The following is an 18,319-nucleotide window of genomic DNA, read 5'->3' on the forward strand; positions in this document are numbered from 1 at the left end:
AAAGCCAGACGTTGTACCTTTATCATGTGTTCCTGGACACAAAGTGGGTTACTGCTGCCAAGGATACTAAGCAACTCCTCATCAGATATAAAGAAAAATCTTGGGAAAGCATTTCGCTTGGAATCCAAATAATCATTCAAGCTTTTCTGACATTTCTCCAGCACATCATTTATATGATGGAGGTCCGACAGACGATTTGGAGCTTCACAGGATTTTTTTATTGTTGGTTCTTTTACAGTTTCATCCATTATCTACATAGGGAGAAAAGAAAGTTTAGTATAATCCATTGCTGTTCAGTATTTTCTAAATTATATTTAACTAGTGACAAAGCACACAAGCAGCACAAGCAGTATAGGTTCTTACAGAAGTGAATTAGACAGAATTTTAAATATGGTTTCCTATTGCTGCAGTGCTGTATGAAAACATGGAGATAGTATGCTTTCAAAGCTGAGAGCACAGAGATACCACTGTAAAAGCAAGTGTAAGCAAGACAAGGCTGTATCCCAAGTCAGGCAAGCATAAGCATACACCTGACTTTGTTCCTGTGTACAGTTGTACTTCAAGTGAAGGACAAACATAGCATTTCAGAATCACAGTACTATCTCAACTTTGCAGATGGGAAAAAGAAAAGCAAGCCATATTCATGCTGGGGATATGTGTTCAGTATGGGAACAGTGGCATTATACCAGCAAAGCCTTTTTAGCATATATGTAGGTCCTCAACCTACAGAAACATACCTAAGCTTCTTATTATCATAGTAGAGGCAAAAAGATGTATCCAATGAAAGGGAAAGGGGATTCTGCCAGCCAAGGATCACACCTCTGCCCAGCTTAGCTAAATCAGAAGTCTTCTGTGTATGACAGATATGAAGTAAAACACCAGAGTTCCTGGGTTCCCCAATCTCATATTCAATTCATTACAACATATCATTCTCACTGTTACAAATGACACAGAAGACTATAGCTAACTATGGAACTGGAAGCAAAATGCACTAAATAATTATGCTGATCACAAGTCAAGTCAGTTACTTGCCTTTTTAAAAATCCTGTCTATGCTGTCAAATATATTGGCTTCCTCTGGAAGCTGTGATCTGATATCTCCACCAATAAAGATGCTCTCCAGGTACATCCATTTTCTCTGAACCACAATCCAGATCTAAGAATCAAATGTTACCATCAAAGAAAAAAAAAATACAACAGAAAACCCTGATTATAAATAATAAACATTAATTATTTAGTCCAGCACTTTCCTCCCTACCTCGATGACTTCACCAATCAATGACAGAGTTTTTTCCCAGTGGTGAACGGTTGAAAGGAAAGGACCCACAAATCGACTGCCCAAAACACTCTGAAGATTGACGTTGTTGTCATCAAGAATCTCTAAAATTTCATCTACTGATCCCAGAATAAAGCCTCGCTTCTCAGTGCCTTTGAAGTACGTTTGTACAGTGAACTTCAGGTGTTCCCATGTTTCTGCTATTTCCTTCACACCCTGCACGTGAGCATAAAAAGATGCATGTTTCAGTCTTCAAAAACTAGAGAACTATAATCTTAGCATAAAAATGAAACAATTAATTCAGCAAAATTTTTGCACAGATTTTCTAACTCTGGTTTATAAAGAAGGGTCTATTTCAAAACATCATGATGGCAACAGAATGGGTCCTTCTTCGGATCCTTTTTCATAGGCCAGACTTGCTTATTGTAATAACAGAAATACAATATACTGCTGCCAAAGCCAAGATAGCTAGGATTCTGTGCCCTGTGGTAGCTTATTAACAGAGCTATTGATCCTAGTGGCCATCAGTTACATCATGGCAGCTTCCTGAAGATGGCCAAACTTGCTGTCATGCCAATATAAAAATCTCAAATAAAACACGGACTGTTGTCATCTATGTCTTTTTAGTCTTATTATGATTTTTCACATTACCTTCTCAATGCTAAGTTCCTTAACAGCAGTTCCGACTATTTCACTGATAACATCTGAGTGTCTGTGAAGTTCCATAGCGAACATATTCTCCAAAGTAAATGTTTCTGTCGTCATTTCAAAACTTGTTCCTGTTCTCTCCATAAGGTCTTGCCAATGCCTGTTTTAAATTGACACATCAACAATTGTACCAACCACCATGATACAGTAAAAATGAAAACAACTGTAATTTAATATATAATAGTGAAACCATGTTTAGCATTCTAGTGTTTAAACAAGAACTAGTATTTTGAATACATAAAGTGTCCTAGTCATCATAGTCACCTTGCATGCTATTACACAAGTTCATTAAGCAGAAAGTAAAGTTTCAAGCTGCAGGACATGGCGTGACCCCAGTAACCGAAATTAAAAGTTCTAACAAAACAAATAACATCTTCCTATATATAGGAAATTGATTTAAATACATCAAAGCAAACCTTTCTCTTAAAGCTTCATTTTTCAAATCAAGCAACAAAGGAATGGAGTCTTGAAATGCCTTCATTTTTGTTTCCAAGTGAAAGGCTACTGGCATACTGCGTACTTGTTTGGGCAGCTTTCGAAGGGCTTTAAGAAATCCCTCAATTCCTTCCTGAAGAAACTGGACATTGAGGTTTATCCAGAGTGTCTGAGACCATTCCTTTTTAGCTGCCTGGGAACAAGGTCATCAGGAGGGGAAAAAAATCATATTTCCTTTTAGTTCTGACCAAAAAAATCTTTCCACTACAGTAGGATCTAGAGACACAGTCAAGATGCAGATGTAATTGTATTAACATTTTACAAACAGAGGAAGAGACAGGTTCATGTCCAAGACAGATTCATAGCCAAACACAACCAGTTGTATAAGAAATAATCAAAAGGAAATATGGGGAACAGGAAAAGCATCCTTAAGAGCATACTTTACAAGGCATTTTAATTTTGGAAAAATAAAACTTTTTAAAAAATAGTTAAGATCAATTAAAGCCCAAGATACCCATTGTCACCTGTGCACATACTATATCCAAAAGTCATTCCAGTGAAATGATCAGGAGACTTGTGCAGTAAAATGGCACCCAATAATTATTATGGGGATGGAGGTCTGCTCCTATGTGATAAGAGTATGTGTTTGGTCCACTATAAAGGCACTGATAGTCCTGTACTAACATCATTAAAATCATTCCATGGTGCCAGTCAATTACGGGTCACAGCTTATTTCATGCAAAGGCTTAGAACAGAGTTGATAGTAACTAGAGGGCAATGCAGCCTCTTCTTCTCTCCCCCACCTTTTCTGTATGTGCATGAATATGTGTGCATCTGTGTATGCACGGTGTAATACTTACTTTTTGTAATTCATAAATTTCATAGATCTGCTTTAGACCTTTCATATCATTCTGTGCTTTCATTAAGTCAGGGTACACTGTAACTGGCAAGTCAAAAAGTTTCTCAACACTGCCCAGTTCCTGACGAATTTTTTCCAGTTTTTCCACTTCTTTTTCAAAAATGGCCATGAGTTCCAATCCTGGGAAAGGAGAGGAATTTTTCTAGGTAAACAATCCCATGGATCATGGGGAATAAATAAGACAGCATTTGCATATAGTCTGTAGAAGTTACAGTACCACATTCCTGGTTGATCAGTTTGTATGTTAATACGAAAAGCACAATTTTCTTGTTTTACATAAAATTTGAAGAATTGTCCGAAGACTAATATTTTTAAGACATCACTTTACACACATTAATCCATTTACCTTTATCAAGATTTTCCCCAACAGCACCAGGCCCTTCGGTCATGAATTTATGGAAGAAATCTTCTATCTCTTTGCTGTAGTCCTCAATTTGTTGCTGTGTAATCTAAAGAGAACAGTGTTTAAATTGTTTTCCTTTCCATTTCTAATTTTTTTCAATATTAATTACAAATATTACCTTTGTGAATGTTCTTTTTATGCCTCCAAGGTTGTGATCAACTTCTGATGCTTCAAAGAAGAGAGTCTCCCACTTTTCCCTAATCTTGTCGGCCATCTCTTGCTCTTCTTTAGCTACCTAAAACAAAACAAGTAACATCTCTCACAAGAAATAATTAGTCACAAGAAAGTGAGGAATATGTGCTCACATTATAAATTTGCAAAACACAAAACCAGCATTGAAGTGATCTGAATCAGATTTAAACACATGCAATATGTCCATTTTAAAGTGGAGATACTGTTTTGAGAAGGGGGTTTAGACTAGACAATCTCCAGACATCCCTTCTAACCTCAGCAGTACTGTGATTCTGTAAAATGTCTTAAAAGAAAAACATTTATTCATTCACATGTGAGGCATTTGTGCCCTTAGCTCAAATCTGAAATGTTTTATGAGGCAAGGCATAACATGCACTTACTGGAATATTGTACATTGCAAGAGTTCGGTATCTCTCCCAGATGTCTAAATATTTCAGTTCCACTTTGAAGGACATGCCTTTGATCTCCGCAATTGTGCCAAGGACAATTCTCAGATCTTCCAGGGAATCTGGAGGTCTCTTAAGACTCTGTGATAAGCTCTGTAAAAAGTAAAAATAATTTCTAGAAGCAACACTGACAAGGCAATTAGGCAGAATTATAATTATTAGTCAAACACAAAACACAAGTAAATAACATGCAGATTCATTTTCATTTTTAGTCTATGTGATAAAGATAACACACACACACAAAATATAAAAACAACAAAAAGTAAACCCCAGTACAGAAGGGATGTTTTTGCTACAACAAAATAGGAGTTGTAAGCAGCAGTTTAAAGGGAACTTCAGAATTACCAGTATGAACCTCTCAGCAGTACAGGAGGGAGAAAGTCCTGGGTTTTCATGTTACTACTCTCTCCTGTTTCCCAGCTACAGAGAGGGGCAGCTCACCTCTTTACATATGACATATCAGAATACACCAGACAGTTTCAACCAATTTGGAGCGTGGTTTAGATCGTCACCTACTACTCAGTGCTAGCTACATCATACAACAGGAACTGAAAACACCTACCTGAATCTCCTCCTGAAGACTGAAGAGTTCCTCTCTTGCAGACTCATTAAGCAACTTTCCAAGTGAAATCACCCAGCCTCTAGCATTCTCCTGCACTGTGTAGGCTAAAGGAGCCAGCTGAAGCCTGATAAATTGCTCATCCTTAATCAAGGGCTGTTGAGTCACTTCTTGAGCTACCTTCATATAGAACTGCAACTCTTCATCAAAGGTGATACAAGCAGGCTTTTCTGCAGCTAACCTCTCCATGACTATGCCTTTGTCTAATTTCCACAGCAGGTGGTACCTCTTCCACTGGTTCAAATACTTGCTGAGAGAAGCCAGGAGTTTGTGGACATTCTGAGTGATGAGGATGGCCTGTTCAATTATCAGGGGGTTCTGGGAGACGTCACTGTAAAAGCTGAAGGTGATAACTTCATCTTCCTTGACGTGCTGAGGAGGGCATTCAATACATGTACCGTGCATCCATCGTACAAAATGCTAGAGTTTCCAAGACAGAGTTGAAAAACAGTTACTTTGTAGAGAGTCATTTTAGTCAAATCATTCATCATTATTTAGGAGACTATGTAGGAGGTGGTGTGAATGATGTCTCAAATCAATTGTTTTTCTGACAGCAAGAAAAGAGATTACATTTTCCCATAAACTTGAGAGAAGAGTTAATTTCATCCTACAAAATCTTTCCACGCGTTACTCAAGTCTGCTTTTAAAATCTACACTGAGCAACAATATAGCATGACACAGAGAAATAGGTATTAGATCAAACAGGCTGGATGCAGCAGCAGAGCAGCCCAGCAAATCTGAGCATAGGAAGCACACTTAACCTAAATTTGTTCATTCCAGGTGACATCTGGAATCATTTCTCCATCAGCACAGGGCAAGAACACTGCCACAATACTTGGCTTCTTTTCTGGAAAGCAGTTCAATGTGAACATACTTATGCAGGGAAATATTGCTACACCTTTGCCAGCAAGCTAGATATTTCATCTGCTCTAAACCCGCTGTCCTAGATGTGTCCTAGATGCCCTTCTCCCAACATTTTCTGAACTGTTTTTCTGCTGCTTTTGAGGAGAGCCGTAGTATAGAGAAGGCTACTCACATTCCTTACTCCACCAGCTTATTCATACATCAGAAAGCAACATCTGCAGTGCAATCTGAAAAGTATTTCCTTCTGATGTGTGCTGATTTATAGAACCAAATCATGTCCTTACACTGGCAAAACTGCTGAAAAGTAACAAATAGTTTTGCCTGAGTAAAAATTGCATGAAGCTTTATGGCAGTTTTTTTCCTTTGTAATCTCTTTGTAAAATTAGGACAGTCTGCAAAATTAGAACAATGTACCAGATGTTTTGATTTCAAGATAAAGCTATATGAATCTTCCCTTTGACATTTATGCTTGCTCAAACATAAAGCAAGATTAATTCATTATTCATTCACAAACAAACCCTGGCAACAAGTAAATCTTTATCAAAAAATCACCTTAGTGACCTCAACACAGTCTCGGATACATTGTACAGTCATTTTGTCAATCTCACTGGCATTAGGTTGCAAGACTATCTCGGGAACAGATAAAATAGCTTCTGTTTGGAACAGTGGCACATTTGCAAGAACAGCGGCATTAAAAGCCTGCAAATTCCTGGGAAAGGAAAAAAAAAATGTCAAAGATAGTAATAATCAGGTGCTCCCCCCCATGAAAATACCCAACAGAGACTGCAATTACCAGGTATGTGCTTAGATATGTAAGCAGATCTCTCTGAAGTCAGTTACCACCTATTTCAGCTGGAAACACTGATGTGTATCGGAGCAAAATTGTCCCTCTAATACTGATTTAATGCAAAAGATTGACTAGCCAAAAGAAGCTATTGGAAGGAATGAATGGGGATACCCGGGTCCAAAAGGACCCTGAGACTACGGTCAACTCCACTGCAAGAGTCCAGCCAAAAAAGCACAATGAAGTCAGCTGAGCATGGACCAGATTACGAAGACATGGATCATGAGAAGAAGAGATGGCTGGGAAGCTTTTATAACCCTGCAATGCTCTGTTGTAATAATATCTTGCTTACAATGTAAGCCTTTATAATATCTTACTACAGGAACCTCCTTGGCCCCAGCTGCTGCAGAACAGGTAAAGTAAAATCCAACAAACCTTTGTTCTTGTCCCCTGCATTACAGGGATGCGTCTGGCACCCAGACACCAAGTTCTCAAAATTGTATTCTTTAGTAAAACAAAACCTTGATTTTAAAAATAAACCAGGGATATGCAACTACACACACTGCAGAAAATGCATCTTATTTCTCTCTTCTGCTAACAACATGCCAGTATCTATTTTCTCAGAATTTGGGTTTCTCCTGTACCTTGTTATCAGTTCTCCATTCTTCGCAGGAAAAAAACAGTACAAATACAAATCTGTCTCAAACTGCAAATCACTGAGGTGTTCAAACAGAATATCAGTATACATACTGATCAAGAGATCCAGAAAAACCCGAAGATAAAAGACTGAAAATCCATTAAAGCAAACAATTTACTTACTTCACAATTAACTGTGTCAACACCTGATAAATCCTATTTTCCCAGTATGCATAATAGGAAGTTAATTTTGGAGATTTGCCACTGTTTGTATTGGCAACTCGTCCTTCCACTTTTATTAGCAATTGTGAAATGGCAGTATATTTTCTAACCATGAGTGCCACATCTTTTGCTCTTTCACACTTAAGATACTCAAAAAATTCTTTCGCTTCTGCAAAAGATATAAAAAATAGCATTATTAACTGCAAAAGACCTAACAGATTTGCATACTGGAATAATTAGCAGGGCTTTATTTGTGAACATGAAATTGATCTTGTATACTGATAAAAAAAACTTCACTTATTAATGCTTAATTTATTAATATTTCAGCCCTCTGATTTTATATGGCTTCAATTATTTAATAGCAACCATTAGATGTGAAAGTAACCTTTTTAAGACTTACAAAGCGTTGAAAGAAATTCGATCCATCACCCACTCACTCAAGTGACAGGGAGACCTGGGAGACAATCACCTCACTGCAATTTCCATCTGAGGAAACCAGTTCAGGTCAGATGGCCCAGAAGGGAGCTGACACTCCATGCAGACTGCAGCTCTAAGACTACACTACCTCATGCAAGAAGGATAAGGAAATCAAAGGAAAGCTAGGGGGAAAGTGATCAAAAGCAAGGTAGACACAAATCAAGTGATCTACTTGTATGCTCATCTTTATGTTTCTCTCATTGACACCATCAAATTTAGGGTACTAAATTCATGCTTCCTTTGTTACACCATGAAATACTACTGTAACTAGTTTTGGTAACGATTAAAAGGGTCGATCTTAGCAACTAAAAATGCAAAGTAGCAGACAGAGCAAAATAAAACATCACAGAGCTTGCAAATGAAAATATGAAGACTTACTAGGAAGTTCATCACCATTTTTTGAAAGTTGAAACTTAAAGAGATTTGTTGATTCTATGAACAGAAGTTTGTTGCTTATGTCTTCAGAATTATTATGAATCTGATGGACAAGTGATTCAAACTTCCTGATGGCTTGTGTACATCGGACAATAAAGACACCAATACCTTGAAATAAATCACAACCATTTGGTTTTTTTTTCTTTTAACAAATATTTCACCAATGCATCAAAATTTACACAACCAGATGCGTTTTATCTCTGAGAATGAACTGATGCTCTGCGGAAAGATAGATTAGGTGATTTCTCACCTAATCCTTCATCTAGCTCCCTTACAGCTGTTATCTAAGGGTCTCTATCCATTTCCACTCAGCATTTTAAATACAATAAAAACATAAGAAATACCCTCCTGGATCAGAGTCTGTCTAACCTACTATTCTGACTCTGACTGTCAAACATGTCATCCTACAGATAGGATGTACCATTTCGGGATACATTGTTCCCGTATGACATCAAAAATTGAGTGCAGAATTGAAGAGATTTTTTAACTGAAAATCAGTACCTGAGGCCATTTTAAAATAGTATCTCCATTACCTAAGGAGTTCCAATTGAGTCTTCTGTGCCCTGATTTGAATACTCTCCAAAGTTCTTGAATATGGTCATCAAGAAGTTTAGTTTCTGCTTCATTCAGTGTTCCCATTAATCTGTGATAGCGATCCAGCACGTTTTTCAATCCATTTGTATACCTAATGAGTGTAAGAAACACAACAACAACAAAACATAAAAATCAGGATTTTCTGGAAATACAGCTCTGAACTCAGATCAAAGAGCGGATCACTTCCATCATTCTGTTCAGAGTTCCATATAAAGCAAAATTTGCAGAAATAACCACTGAATATGAGTTAATTATAAATGCAATTCATTTCCTATTGAAAACAAAAGAAAAATTTCATACAGCTCCAGTAGTAGCTAGACCAACCTCTCCTGCCCCAACTCAGAAAAAGTTTTTAAGACAGCCTCAGTTTGAAGCACATAAGTGAACTCAACAGGTGAACTTTAAAATCCAGTTAGAATACCCTCCTGGATCAGAGTCTGTCTAACCTACTATTCTGACTCTGACTGTCAAACATGTCATCCTACAGATAGGATGTACCATTTCGGGATACATTGTTCCCGTATGACATCAAAAATTGAGTGCAGAATTGAAGAGATTTTTTAACTGAAAATCAGTACCTGAGGCCATTTTAAAATAGTATCTCCATTACCTAAGGAGTTCCAATTGAGTCTTCTGTGCCCTGATTTGAATACTCTCCAAAGTTCTTGAATATGGTCATCAAGAAGTTTAGTTTCTGCTTCATTCAGTGTTCCCATTAATCTGTGATAGCGATCCAGCACGTTTTTCAATCCATTTGTATACCTAATGAGTGTAAGAAACACAACAACAAAACATAAAAATCAGGATTTTCTGGAAATACAGCTCTGAACTCAGATCAAAGAGCAGATCACTTCCATCATTCCGTTCAGAGTTCCATATAAAGCAAAATTTGCAGAAATAACCACTGAATATGAGTTAATTATAAATGCAATTCATTTCCTATTGAAAACAAAAGAAAAATTTCATACAGCTCCAGTAGTAGCTAGACCAACCTCTCCTGCCCCAACTCAGAAAAAGTTTTTAAGACAGCCTCAGTTTGAAGCACATAAGTGAACTCAACAGGTGAACTTTAAAATCCAGTTAGGGCTCTTATCGGCATACCTGTGTGTTAAATGCCTGTGATAGTTTGGGCAAAAGTGACTTACCCAAGAAGAAAGCAGCAGTGAGTTTAAATGTGAGCCAAATCTAAATGGCATTAACAATTAATTGCAAAACAAATTACTTCCCTTGTTGTTTCTCAGATTTGACGAGATGTTAGTTTGTATGACATAGTCCTATGGGATGAAGGATGCAGACAGCTCCACAGAAAAGCTTATTAGTGCAACATGGCCATTAGTAATTTTACTCTTAAAAAAAAGAAAATCACTAAGAGCTCTCATTTCCAAAATTTGATGACTCGGGGCCCATTTTGGTTTGGAGTGAAATCACTTGAAACACTGCCCTAAGTCTGTATGTGAGCAGATATTCTGTTACAGCCTTACCTAAGATATTTGTCTTCCTGTAATGCCACAGATCTTGCTGTTTCTGGGACTGAAAACCCTAGTTGTTCCATGTACTTTGTTTCAACAATAATCTCTTGGAGTATGGGAGAAAAATTCACTATGAAGCGGAGACCTTTCTTTGTGGTGACAGGCTCCTCTGTTACAGAGCTCTACAACACAAGAAAGAGCAGCAGAAAGGAGGGGCTCACCAAACCGTTACAATGCAATGAAAAGGTTAGCTCTTGGAGACATTTGATAAGGCAGTAGGTTAAAGTCAGAATGGCTGACATTCAGACCTTGTGGAAACGCCTTTAAAATTCAATAGCAACCTCAACATTCTAGTTTCAGAAATTATACACAACTACTTCTTCAGTGAAAGCTGATTAAAAGAAACAAACCAAATCACCTCTGTCTACATACTGCTGCAACCAGTTACAACAGAAATCCCAGTGGAAGTTCATAGTCAGACAAAAGCTTAATTAGAACAGGATTCTGCATGATCTCTGCTGGGAACCTACCTCTACATAACTTCAGTCCCAAGTTTTGTTTTAACATCCCAAAGATGTTGCACCAAAACCCAAAAATTAACAGGAATTACAGCACAGAAGAACACACAGAGAAACAACATTCATCCATTTGCCAGGTCATTCAGCAACTATGTCTTACAAAGGACCACAAACTGGTCTGAGTTCTGAGCTCAGAACTTCTGAAATTTTCCTTTCAAAAACAGTGTTTAAAATATTATTCTTAGAAAAATCTCACTGACCATTAGATAGGTTTCAGTTCTTCCCCACAGAGAAGTCTGGTATACTATCTTCCTGTATCTCACCTGATCAAAACTCTCTGAATTAACATGGGTTGCAGCCCCACCAGTGACGACAGTCAGCAGAGTATTTTTCAATAACAGTGGGAGTGTCTGTTCTGTCCCATCTCTCCACTGATTGTATTTTTGATCTTCATACTCTTTCATCCTCTTGGCCACTTGGAGATATATTTGTTTTACCTAGAAAGGAAAATTCTGTATAACTCATTTTAAAGACCATGAGAAATGTTCAACTAACCTGTCTTAATATGCTGTCTTAAAATGGTTTCTAACTTTCATTACATGAGAAGGGAAGTAATGCCCTGTAATTAATGCAGGCGATGGAGAATTCAGGCTCTTGAATTCTGTCATTGATTCTGTCACTGTCTCTCTGGGAAACAGTGGGAAGGTCCCAATCAGCTTTTCATGTCTAACATGGCTTGCTGTGTGCAAAGACATTCTTGGAACTTCACCTCATATAAGAGCACTTTCACATCTTTAGAAAAAGGGTATGAAGAAAGTATTTCTTCCTTCATTAAACATCAAAAGAACTAACATACTTCCTTTCCACGTTCACTAGCAAGCAACTCCTCTACTTCTTGAAATCGAATAATAGTGTGTTTGATCCGATAGAAAAGGGATCGGGACCAGTATATTGCTCCAGCCACTGGAGGATGATTCTTGTACAAAGGTGGATCCTTGAGGTTCTGAACAAAGATTTGCTTAACATTTTCGACCTAGAAGAGAATAAAATATTGCAAAGAATCATTTCTCCACTTGCTTGTCCATGGTCAGTATCTAACCTGGTACACAGCACAAGCTCTGAAGCTAATTCCAGCAGCAGGATAAAAACAATTCTTTTTTTTTCATGCATCTCTTGTTTGTATTAATTGCATTGCAGAGAATGTCTTCCTTTCTATATCCTGTGGAACTGCTATTGTGGCAGTGTTTTCTGTAAGATTACATTTTATCGTTAAACTCAATGTTCTTTGAAATATCAAGAAAAATGCTATGACATGAAAAGCTTTCCAACATACAGGCTTCAACATGTCAGAAATTATTTCTGCCTTCACGGTTGATCTCTGACACCTCTTGGTCATACCATGAACTTGTTGTCCATCACAAGAAAGCTGTAGGCTATGAAAGATGTATTTTCTCAGGAAGGACTACTGTTGAACTGCTGTTCATGAGGTAAAGGAATAGCCACAAGCCTTGTTGCATTCAGAGCACATGCAAACACGTTTCAGTTCCCAGGCAGTGCCACACATACACAGATATGCACATCCTTTTCAGCAAATTAACCATGCTATTTCTCCAATAGGCTCCAAAAAAGTGAGAGCAATTATTATGTTTATTTTGTAAAACTTGTCAGTCTTTCAGATAGTAAATGACACTATACAGGTATTTAGACATATACACAGATTTATGATTTTCACTAGGTAAAGAGCTTCATGTACTACATAAGAAATCCTTAAATTAAATACCTCTTTACAGTATTGGTCCAAAATATCATTGAACTTCATCATCATCTGCTTATTAACTGTTTCACGAGTGCGGATGTGTTTGAAGTTTAACAGCATGTCAAATGCAGCTTCTGCTGACCGAAGGGTCTTAAAAGATTCATCAATAAAGTTTTTGGTCTCTTCTTCAATAACCTAAACAAAGGAAGAAGGCCAAGAAATCCTATCACTTAGAGATTCCTCTTGCAAAACCAAGAAAGGAAGGCAAAATGAAAACCCTTTTTTATAATAGTGGTCAAGCATATTTTTACTATTCTTTGTCTTATAAATTACTAACAAACTGATGGCTTTCCAGCATGCTGCAGGAAATTAATGTTAATTAATGAGTCTGCTGGGCAGGTATATAAATCACAAAAAACATTCTAACAATTTGGACTTTGTGGGTATTCTCAGCTGAGGGGTGAAGGACTGAATGAACCCAGAAAAGGAAGTTTTACTTCTTTGTAGGACATGATTGAGACATGTCAGCACATGAGTACAGGGAGGTCATATGTAGCCTCTGTTCATGCTGTAGCAATTATGCCAATGAACAAAAAGTGTCCTTCACCATTTTCAAGATAAAATGAAACTATAAAAAAAACCAACTTGGAAACAGAATACTGGCTTTAAAAATGGGTCAAATTCCTCATGTTTTCATTTACATATTTATTCATATGTTCTTTTCTTTTGCAAACTTACATTTTCTTTAAATGAAAATCTTGATATTCTAGAAGGAATTTGTATATAGGAAGTAAGGTGGGGGGGAGATCACAGTGTGCGGTACTTACTGAAACTTCTTCTTTAAATTCTTCCATAATCAATTTCCAGTCATGTGCGCTTTTGATGCTAAAAGGATCAAAAGTCAGTTCTTCCACAGGACCAGTTAGTCCATTTACTGCTCTCAGTAGATCATCAATACGCTTTGGATCCCCCGTGACAGTTTTCAGTTCAGGACCAAATATATTGTAAAACTCTTCAATGATCTGTTAATTCAGAAGAACATACCAGAATGCTTTATTTTTAATGGGTTTTTTTCTGCTATTTAACACATCTTTCTGATATTATTTCCTTTAAAAAATAAAAACAGCTCAGAGAATGATCAATTAATGCTCTGATTTACATTTTGTATATTTCTATACAAGACACTAAGTAGCTTTATGGAAAAAAAAAAAACCCACTCTACAGGCCCAACCACTTCAGTTGCTAAAACAGGTAACAGGTTTTTTTTATTCCACTTTTCACATATGCAGTTTTTACATACACAGTCTATAGCATCTGACCATTGATGGACCACTAATATTGCTAGTTACTCTGACTTAAATTAGCCTAAACATAGCATCTCTCCATTCATATGTTACCCTGCAATTGATATACTGATTCATGTATGGTGAAATTTTATATTATAGTATACTTAAATGGTTATTTTATCTAAAATTACATCATTAAGCTAGCAACGCATGAAACCTGCAAATCTGTGAAACAGTTGTTACAAGTCTGCACGTTCATAACAGCAATGTACGCAGTAATATCTTTCCTCAACCAGTACCTTGAGAAGAGTTATTTCGTCTCAAGCGTTAAGTGCAGCTTTGTTGGAATCAAAGGCATTGCTCACGTCTTAAACACAAAACCACTCACAAAACTAAAGGCTGTTAACATTTCAACAACTACAATACAAAAGAATCTCCTCTACAGAATAAGACACTGATCACACAATCCCTTTATTTATTGTCTCTATTACTACCTGCAAAATATCATACAGATCTTGACAGACTGAAGTCATATAATCTGTTTTTTCAAATAAACGTTTTCGGTCAAATTCCCAGTGTTGTTCTCTTCCTGATGCTTCAATTTCGGCACGAACAGCAAAATAACATTTCTTCCATTGTTCAAGAGTGCTTTTGGCTTCTGCTATTTTCTTTTTGGCAGCAGCTCTATCTTCTCTATTAATAAAATCAAAACACTTAAGATACAATAGATAGAAAGACTATAGATAGAAAATGATATCTCAACTGGATTAATACACCCTGGTTTAGCAGCTTCTAATTATACAACATCTACTGATTTTGAAAGGAGACATTATTTCAGGACTGATTTTGATGATATTTATTCCACTTTTTTATCACTATAATTCTATTGGTTTTATTGATTTATGTCCTTTCAAGACAAAAGAGGACAAGCTCCTATTTCTTCAGGGCTGATTTAGTGATTTATGAAAATTACAAAATAAATTGACTTTTAATTGACCTTCTAATACAACTTCAGATAGTGAAAAACACTGAAACTTATTTGATGAAAGTGTTATCTACTGCACTTCACATAAAACAAGCAAACCTTTCAATAAATACAGCCTAGTTAAACAGGAATCCAGTACTTACTTAAACAGTGTGTGTAAATCCACAACTTTGTACACTCTTGTTGAAATTTCCCATGCAATTCGTTCCATGAGGGGTACCATCCGTTCATCCTTGTTGTAATGCCGTGAGATAATCCATACCATTCTCAGGGCATTCATCAGTGAAGGAATTGTATCCAAGACAACATTAAACCCAGGGCCATATGTTAAATTCTATTAAATGTATTATAAATATTGTGAATAAGATGTCATGAAAATATACAGATACATATTCAATAAACCAATATTTATTCTACAGATACCTGAAGTTAAGAAAGTCTGTGACATGATTAAATAAATAACCCAGTCAAGGAAACACCCTGGTGCCTAAGTAACACACATGGTTAAGGATGTGTAAATCTGCATCTATTGCTCCAAATGCTTTTTAGGTCCTGTCTCAATTAATATTCTCTTTTCTGTAAACGATGTCCCAAGACTGGTTTTGGCTCAACTCTTTATTTGGATGTTTGGATGATCTTCAATAAAACTTAAAAATTGAGACATCAGTGGCAATCAGTGATAGAAGCTACCTCAAAAATGGAGTAGAGAAATCTTTGTTTTCCCCAATTCAGCTATGCTATCAAATTCTCCCAAGGCTGTGATTTACAAACGAAGCTGTTCACAGCTCTGGGCTTCTGCCTTCAAATATTGGAACAACTGTAACTCAAACAAAATAAGCAAGCCTTTTTTTTACTAAATATAAAAAAGCTAGAGTATATCTTTATTGCTGATAAAAAGTAAAAAATAAACAAGAGATTATTATATCAACAGAGAAAACAAACTCAGGTAACTACGGTTAAAAATTCACAAAGTTTTCTTAAGGATACATACCTTCAAATGGCGTTCGAGAGTTGAAAGAAACTTAACATTATCTAGAGCTTCCACATGACGTTTTCTGAGGTCACTTAAGACTATCTGTAAATCTCCAATATGCTCAGATTCAGCTTCCTGTAATATTTCCAAGACTTTCTGCACATCTGGAAGCTTTGTCTGTTCAGTAAGAGCACTTAAAGTATTATTCCTTTCACGCCAAAGGTCAACTTCTGCAAGTGGACCATTACCCTACAAGTAATGTGGAATAAAATAAAAATTCTAAATTACCATTATCAAGAGTAAAAACCTATAATCAGGACTATATTTGTTCCTTCTTTTCAATATGCTCTATGCTGAAAAAAAACTGGTATGATTCGACCATACAAAAAACCCAGACAGAAGATGATCCTTGGAATCAATAGAGTTTTACACATGCTCATGGGGAGTATATCCCTGAGTTGGAGCTGGAGAGTCCATGCTTGCAAAAGCTTATGCACAAGTAACTTTGTAGACATGAAATCCCTCAGTATGTTTAATGGTATTAGTCATATACGTGTTTGCAGAATCAGAACCTTACAATTGGAATTTTTATGTCTATATAGACATAGTCGTCTATTTAAAAAAAAAAAATCACTGCAGCTTTTAATATTTCATGGCTCTTTAGAAGAGTGCAGATAACAAAAGTGCCTTAGTTTTCCACGGTTATCCTGTGTGGGTAGGATCTGAAGTGAGTTACTTTATATTCTATTTATATTCCATTTCCCAGAGTCACACAGTTCCTCACTACTTTCATTCTACTTTACATCAATTAGTAAATGGCTTTCCAAAAATCAAACATGAAGATGGATTAAAAATGAGCACAAACCATTCAAAGAGATTCTTGTGGGGAAATGAAGTAATGTCTCCGGGAATAAAAGAAGCTTGGTGTTATAGGCAGCATTACCTGTGGAACCTTTTTCAGTTGTTCCTCTAGAGCTGTGGATATTAATTTCTGCCAGGTCATTGCACAGCCTTCCAGGGCTTCAATCACTTCTGGAACTGTGGCAAGAACAGTCACTTCTCCATCTAGATTTATAGTTGGCATCTCCAGTTTAATATCTCCTATTGGAAGAAAAGGCACATAGAATTAACTGTCTTGTTCTGCCAGCATTGGTAAAGTAACATCACTGAAATAGCTTACGCCTTCCACCTTGTTAGCTACTTGACGATAGGTAACATACCACCTGCTCTGCCTATTTGAGAATATGGCAAAATACATCCAGTTGCTTGACGGTTAACACAGTGCAAACAAAGATATGTTCCTAGAAATAAATTAAAAGCTCTTAGCTTTTATATTTATTTATATTTTACAGCATTGTTACAAAACCCAACAGTACTTAGGAGTAACTGCTCACAATACAGAAGGACTGGACTCCGCAAGTTATAGTATGGTGAGCTGCTGCTTTAGAATACTGCCCTGTTTGGGGGGTTTTTTCTCTTTTTCACTGGGGTTGTCTTTATTATTACTCTTTTTTTCCAAAATATCTATTTGCTTTGCTGAAGATGATTATCAATCTGCCCATTGTAGGTCATTACGCTCTCCTTAATGGCATGACAGTAGGCCCTGTCAGAGAAGGGATGCTAAACAATATGTGAAAGTCTCATTCGGTCTACCACTTTCTATACCCTGCTATGGCCCTGAGTCCCCTGAACTTTGGTAAGCAATGAGGCATGTTTACCCTCTCTCCTATTCTTACTCCAGACTGTTTGAAAGACTATCACCAATTTCATCCATTTCTCCATATCGCCTGCTATACTTCAGGGCAGTAAAAATACTACTGTTATCAGCAAAGAGAAACTTTAACCAGGTCTGGAGCTTCCCCAGAAACTGTATGTATTTGTTATTCTATATAAAGCCATTCCTAGGTGAACCTCTTCCTACTCTCATGAACTCTAACCACCACAGTGCTGGCACAGGCAGAACACTCACCTTCAGTTTGTTGTATAGTCTGCTGAGTAACACTTAAGAATTTTTGCCTGTTCGTTTGAATCTCATTCCTCATCTGAATATTACAGTATTCCACAGGCTGTTCTTTCTTTTCTGCAAGCTCAGTCTCGGGTAAATTCCTTTTTTCAGGATCTGTGCTTTCACTATCTGGATGAAAGGAAGTTTCCTCAGTCTGCTGCTGACTATAGGAGAGAGCTGGTGAAAACACCTATAATTCAAACAGGTACCATAGATTAGATGGTTCATATTAAAAAAGGAAACAATAGAAGTCAGCTTACTCGCAATTCACTTAAGCATTGGATACATTGTTCTAAAATTTAGTTTATTAAATTAAAG

The 18,319-nt window shown here is 36.8% G+C and overlaps 1 protein-coding gene across 1 annotated transcript in view; it reads right to left on the minus strand.

Moving 5' to 3' along the window:
• The window catches only part of DNAH10 (dynein, axonemal, heavy chain 10), a 59,148-nt gene that overhangs the window by 35,391 nt on the left and 5,438 nt on the right, over positions 1-18,319 (minus strand). Inside the window, exons 7-30 of the mRNA XM_009321209.1 lie at positions 17,966-18,191; positions 16,940-17,097; positions 16,015-16,245; positions 15,167-15,357; positions 14,533-14,731; positions 13,580-13,774; positions 12,777-12,947; positions 11,853-12,029; positions 11,320-11,493; positions 10,491-10,660; positions 9,620-9,771; positions 8,359-8,523; positions 7,465-7,672; positions 6,414-6,570; positions 4,941-5,417; positions 4,313-4,471; positions 3,859-3,975; positions 3,684-3,786; positions 3,279-3,457; positions 2,400-2,611; positions 1,927-2,083; positions 1,258-1,491; positions 1,033-1,155; positions 18-251 (exon numbers count right to left, since the gene is read on the minus strand). Coding sequence (XP_009319484.1) covers positions 18-251; positions 1,033-1,155; positions 1,258-1,491; positions 1,927-2,083; positions 2,400-2,611; positions 3,279-3,457; positions 3,684-3,786; positions 3,859-3,975; positions 4,313-4,471; positions 4,941-5,417; positions 6,414-6,570; positions 7,465-7,672; positions 8,359-8,523; positions 9,620-9,771; positions 10,491-10,660; positions 11,320-11,493; positions 11,853-12,029; positions 12,777-12,947; positions 13,580-13,774; positions 14,533-14,731; positions 15,167-15,357; positions 16,015-16,245; positions 16,940-17,097; positions 17,966-18,191 — 4,569 coding nt within the window. The remainder of the gene's footprint in view (positions 1-17; positions 252-1,032; positions 1,156-1,257; positions 1,492-1,926; positions 2,084-2,399; positions 2,612-3,278; positions 3,458-3,683; positions 3,787-3,858; positions 3,976-4,312; positions 4,472-4,940; positions 5,418-6,413; positions 6,571-7,464; positions 7,673-8,358; positions 8,524-9,619; positions 9,772-10,490; positions 10,661-11,319; positions 11,494-11,852; positions 12,030-12,776; positions 12,948-13,579; positions 13,775-14,532; positions 14,732-15,166; positions 15,358-16,014; positions 16,246-16,939; positions 17,098-17,965; positions 18,192-18,319) is intronic.

Source organism: Pygoscelis adeliae, unplaced genomic scaffold (genome assembly GCF_000699105.1).
Source record: "Pygoscelis adeliae isolate BGI_AS28 unplaced genomic scaffold, ASM69910v1 Scaffold93, whole genome shotgun sequence".
In the NCBI taxonomy this organism is placed as follows: Eukaryota; Metazoa; Chordata; class Aves; order Sphenisciformes; family Spheniscidae; genus Pygoscelis; species Pygoscelis adeliae.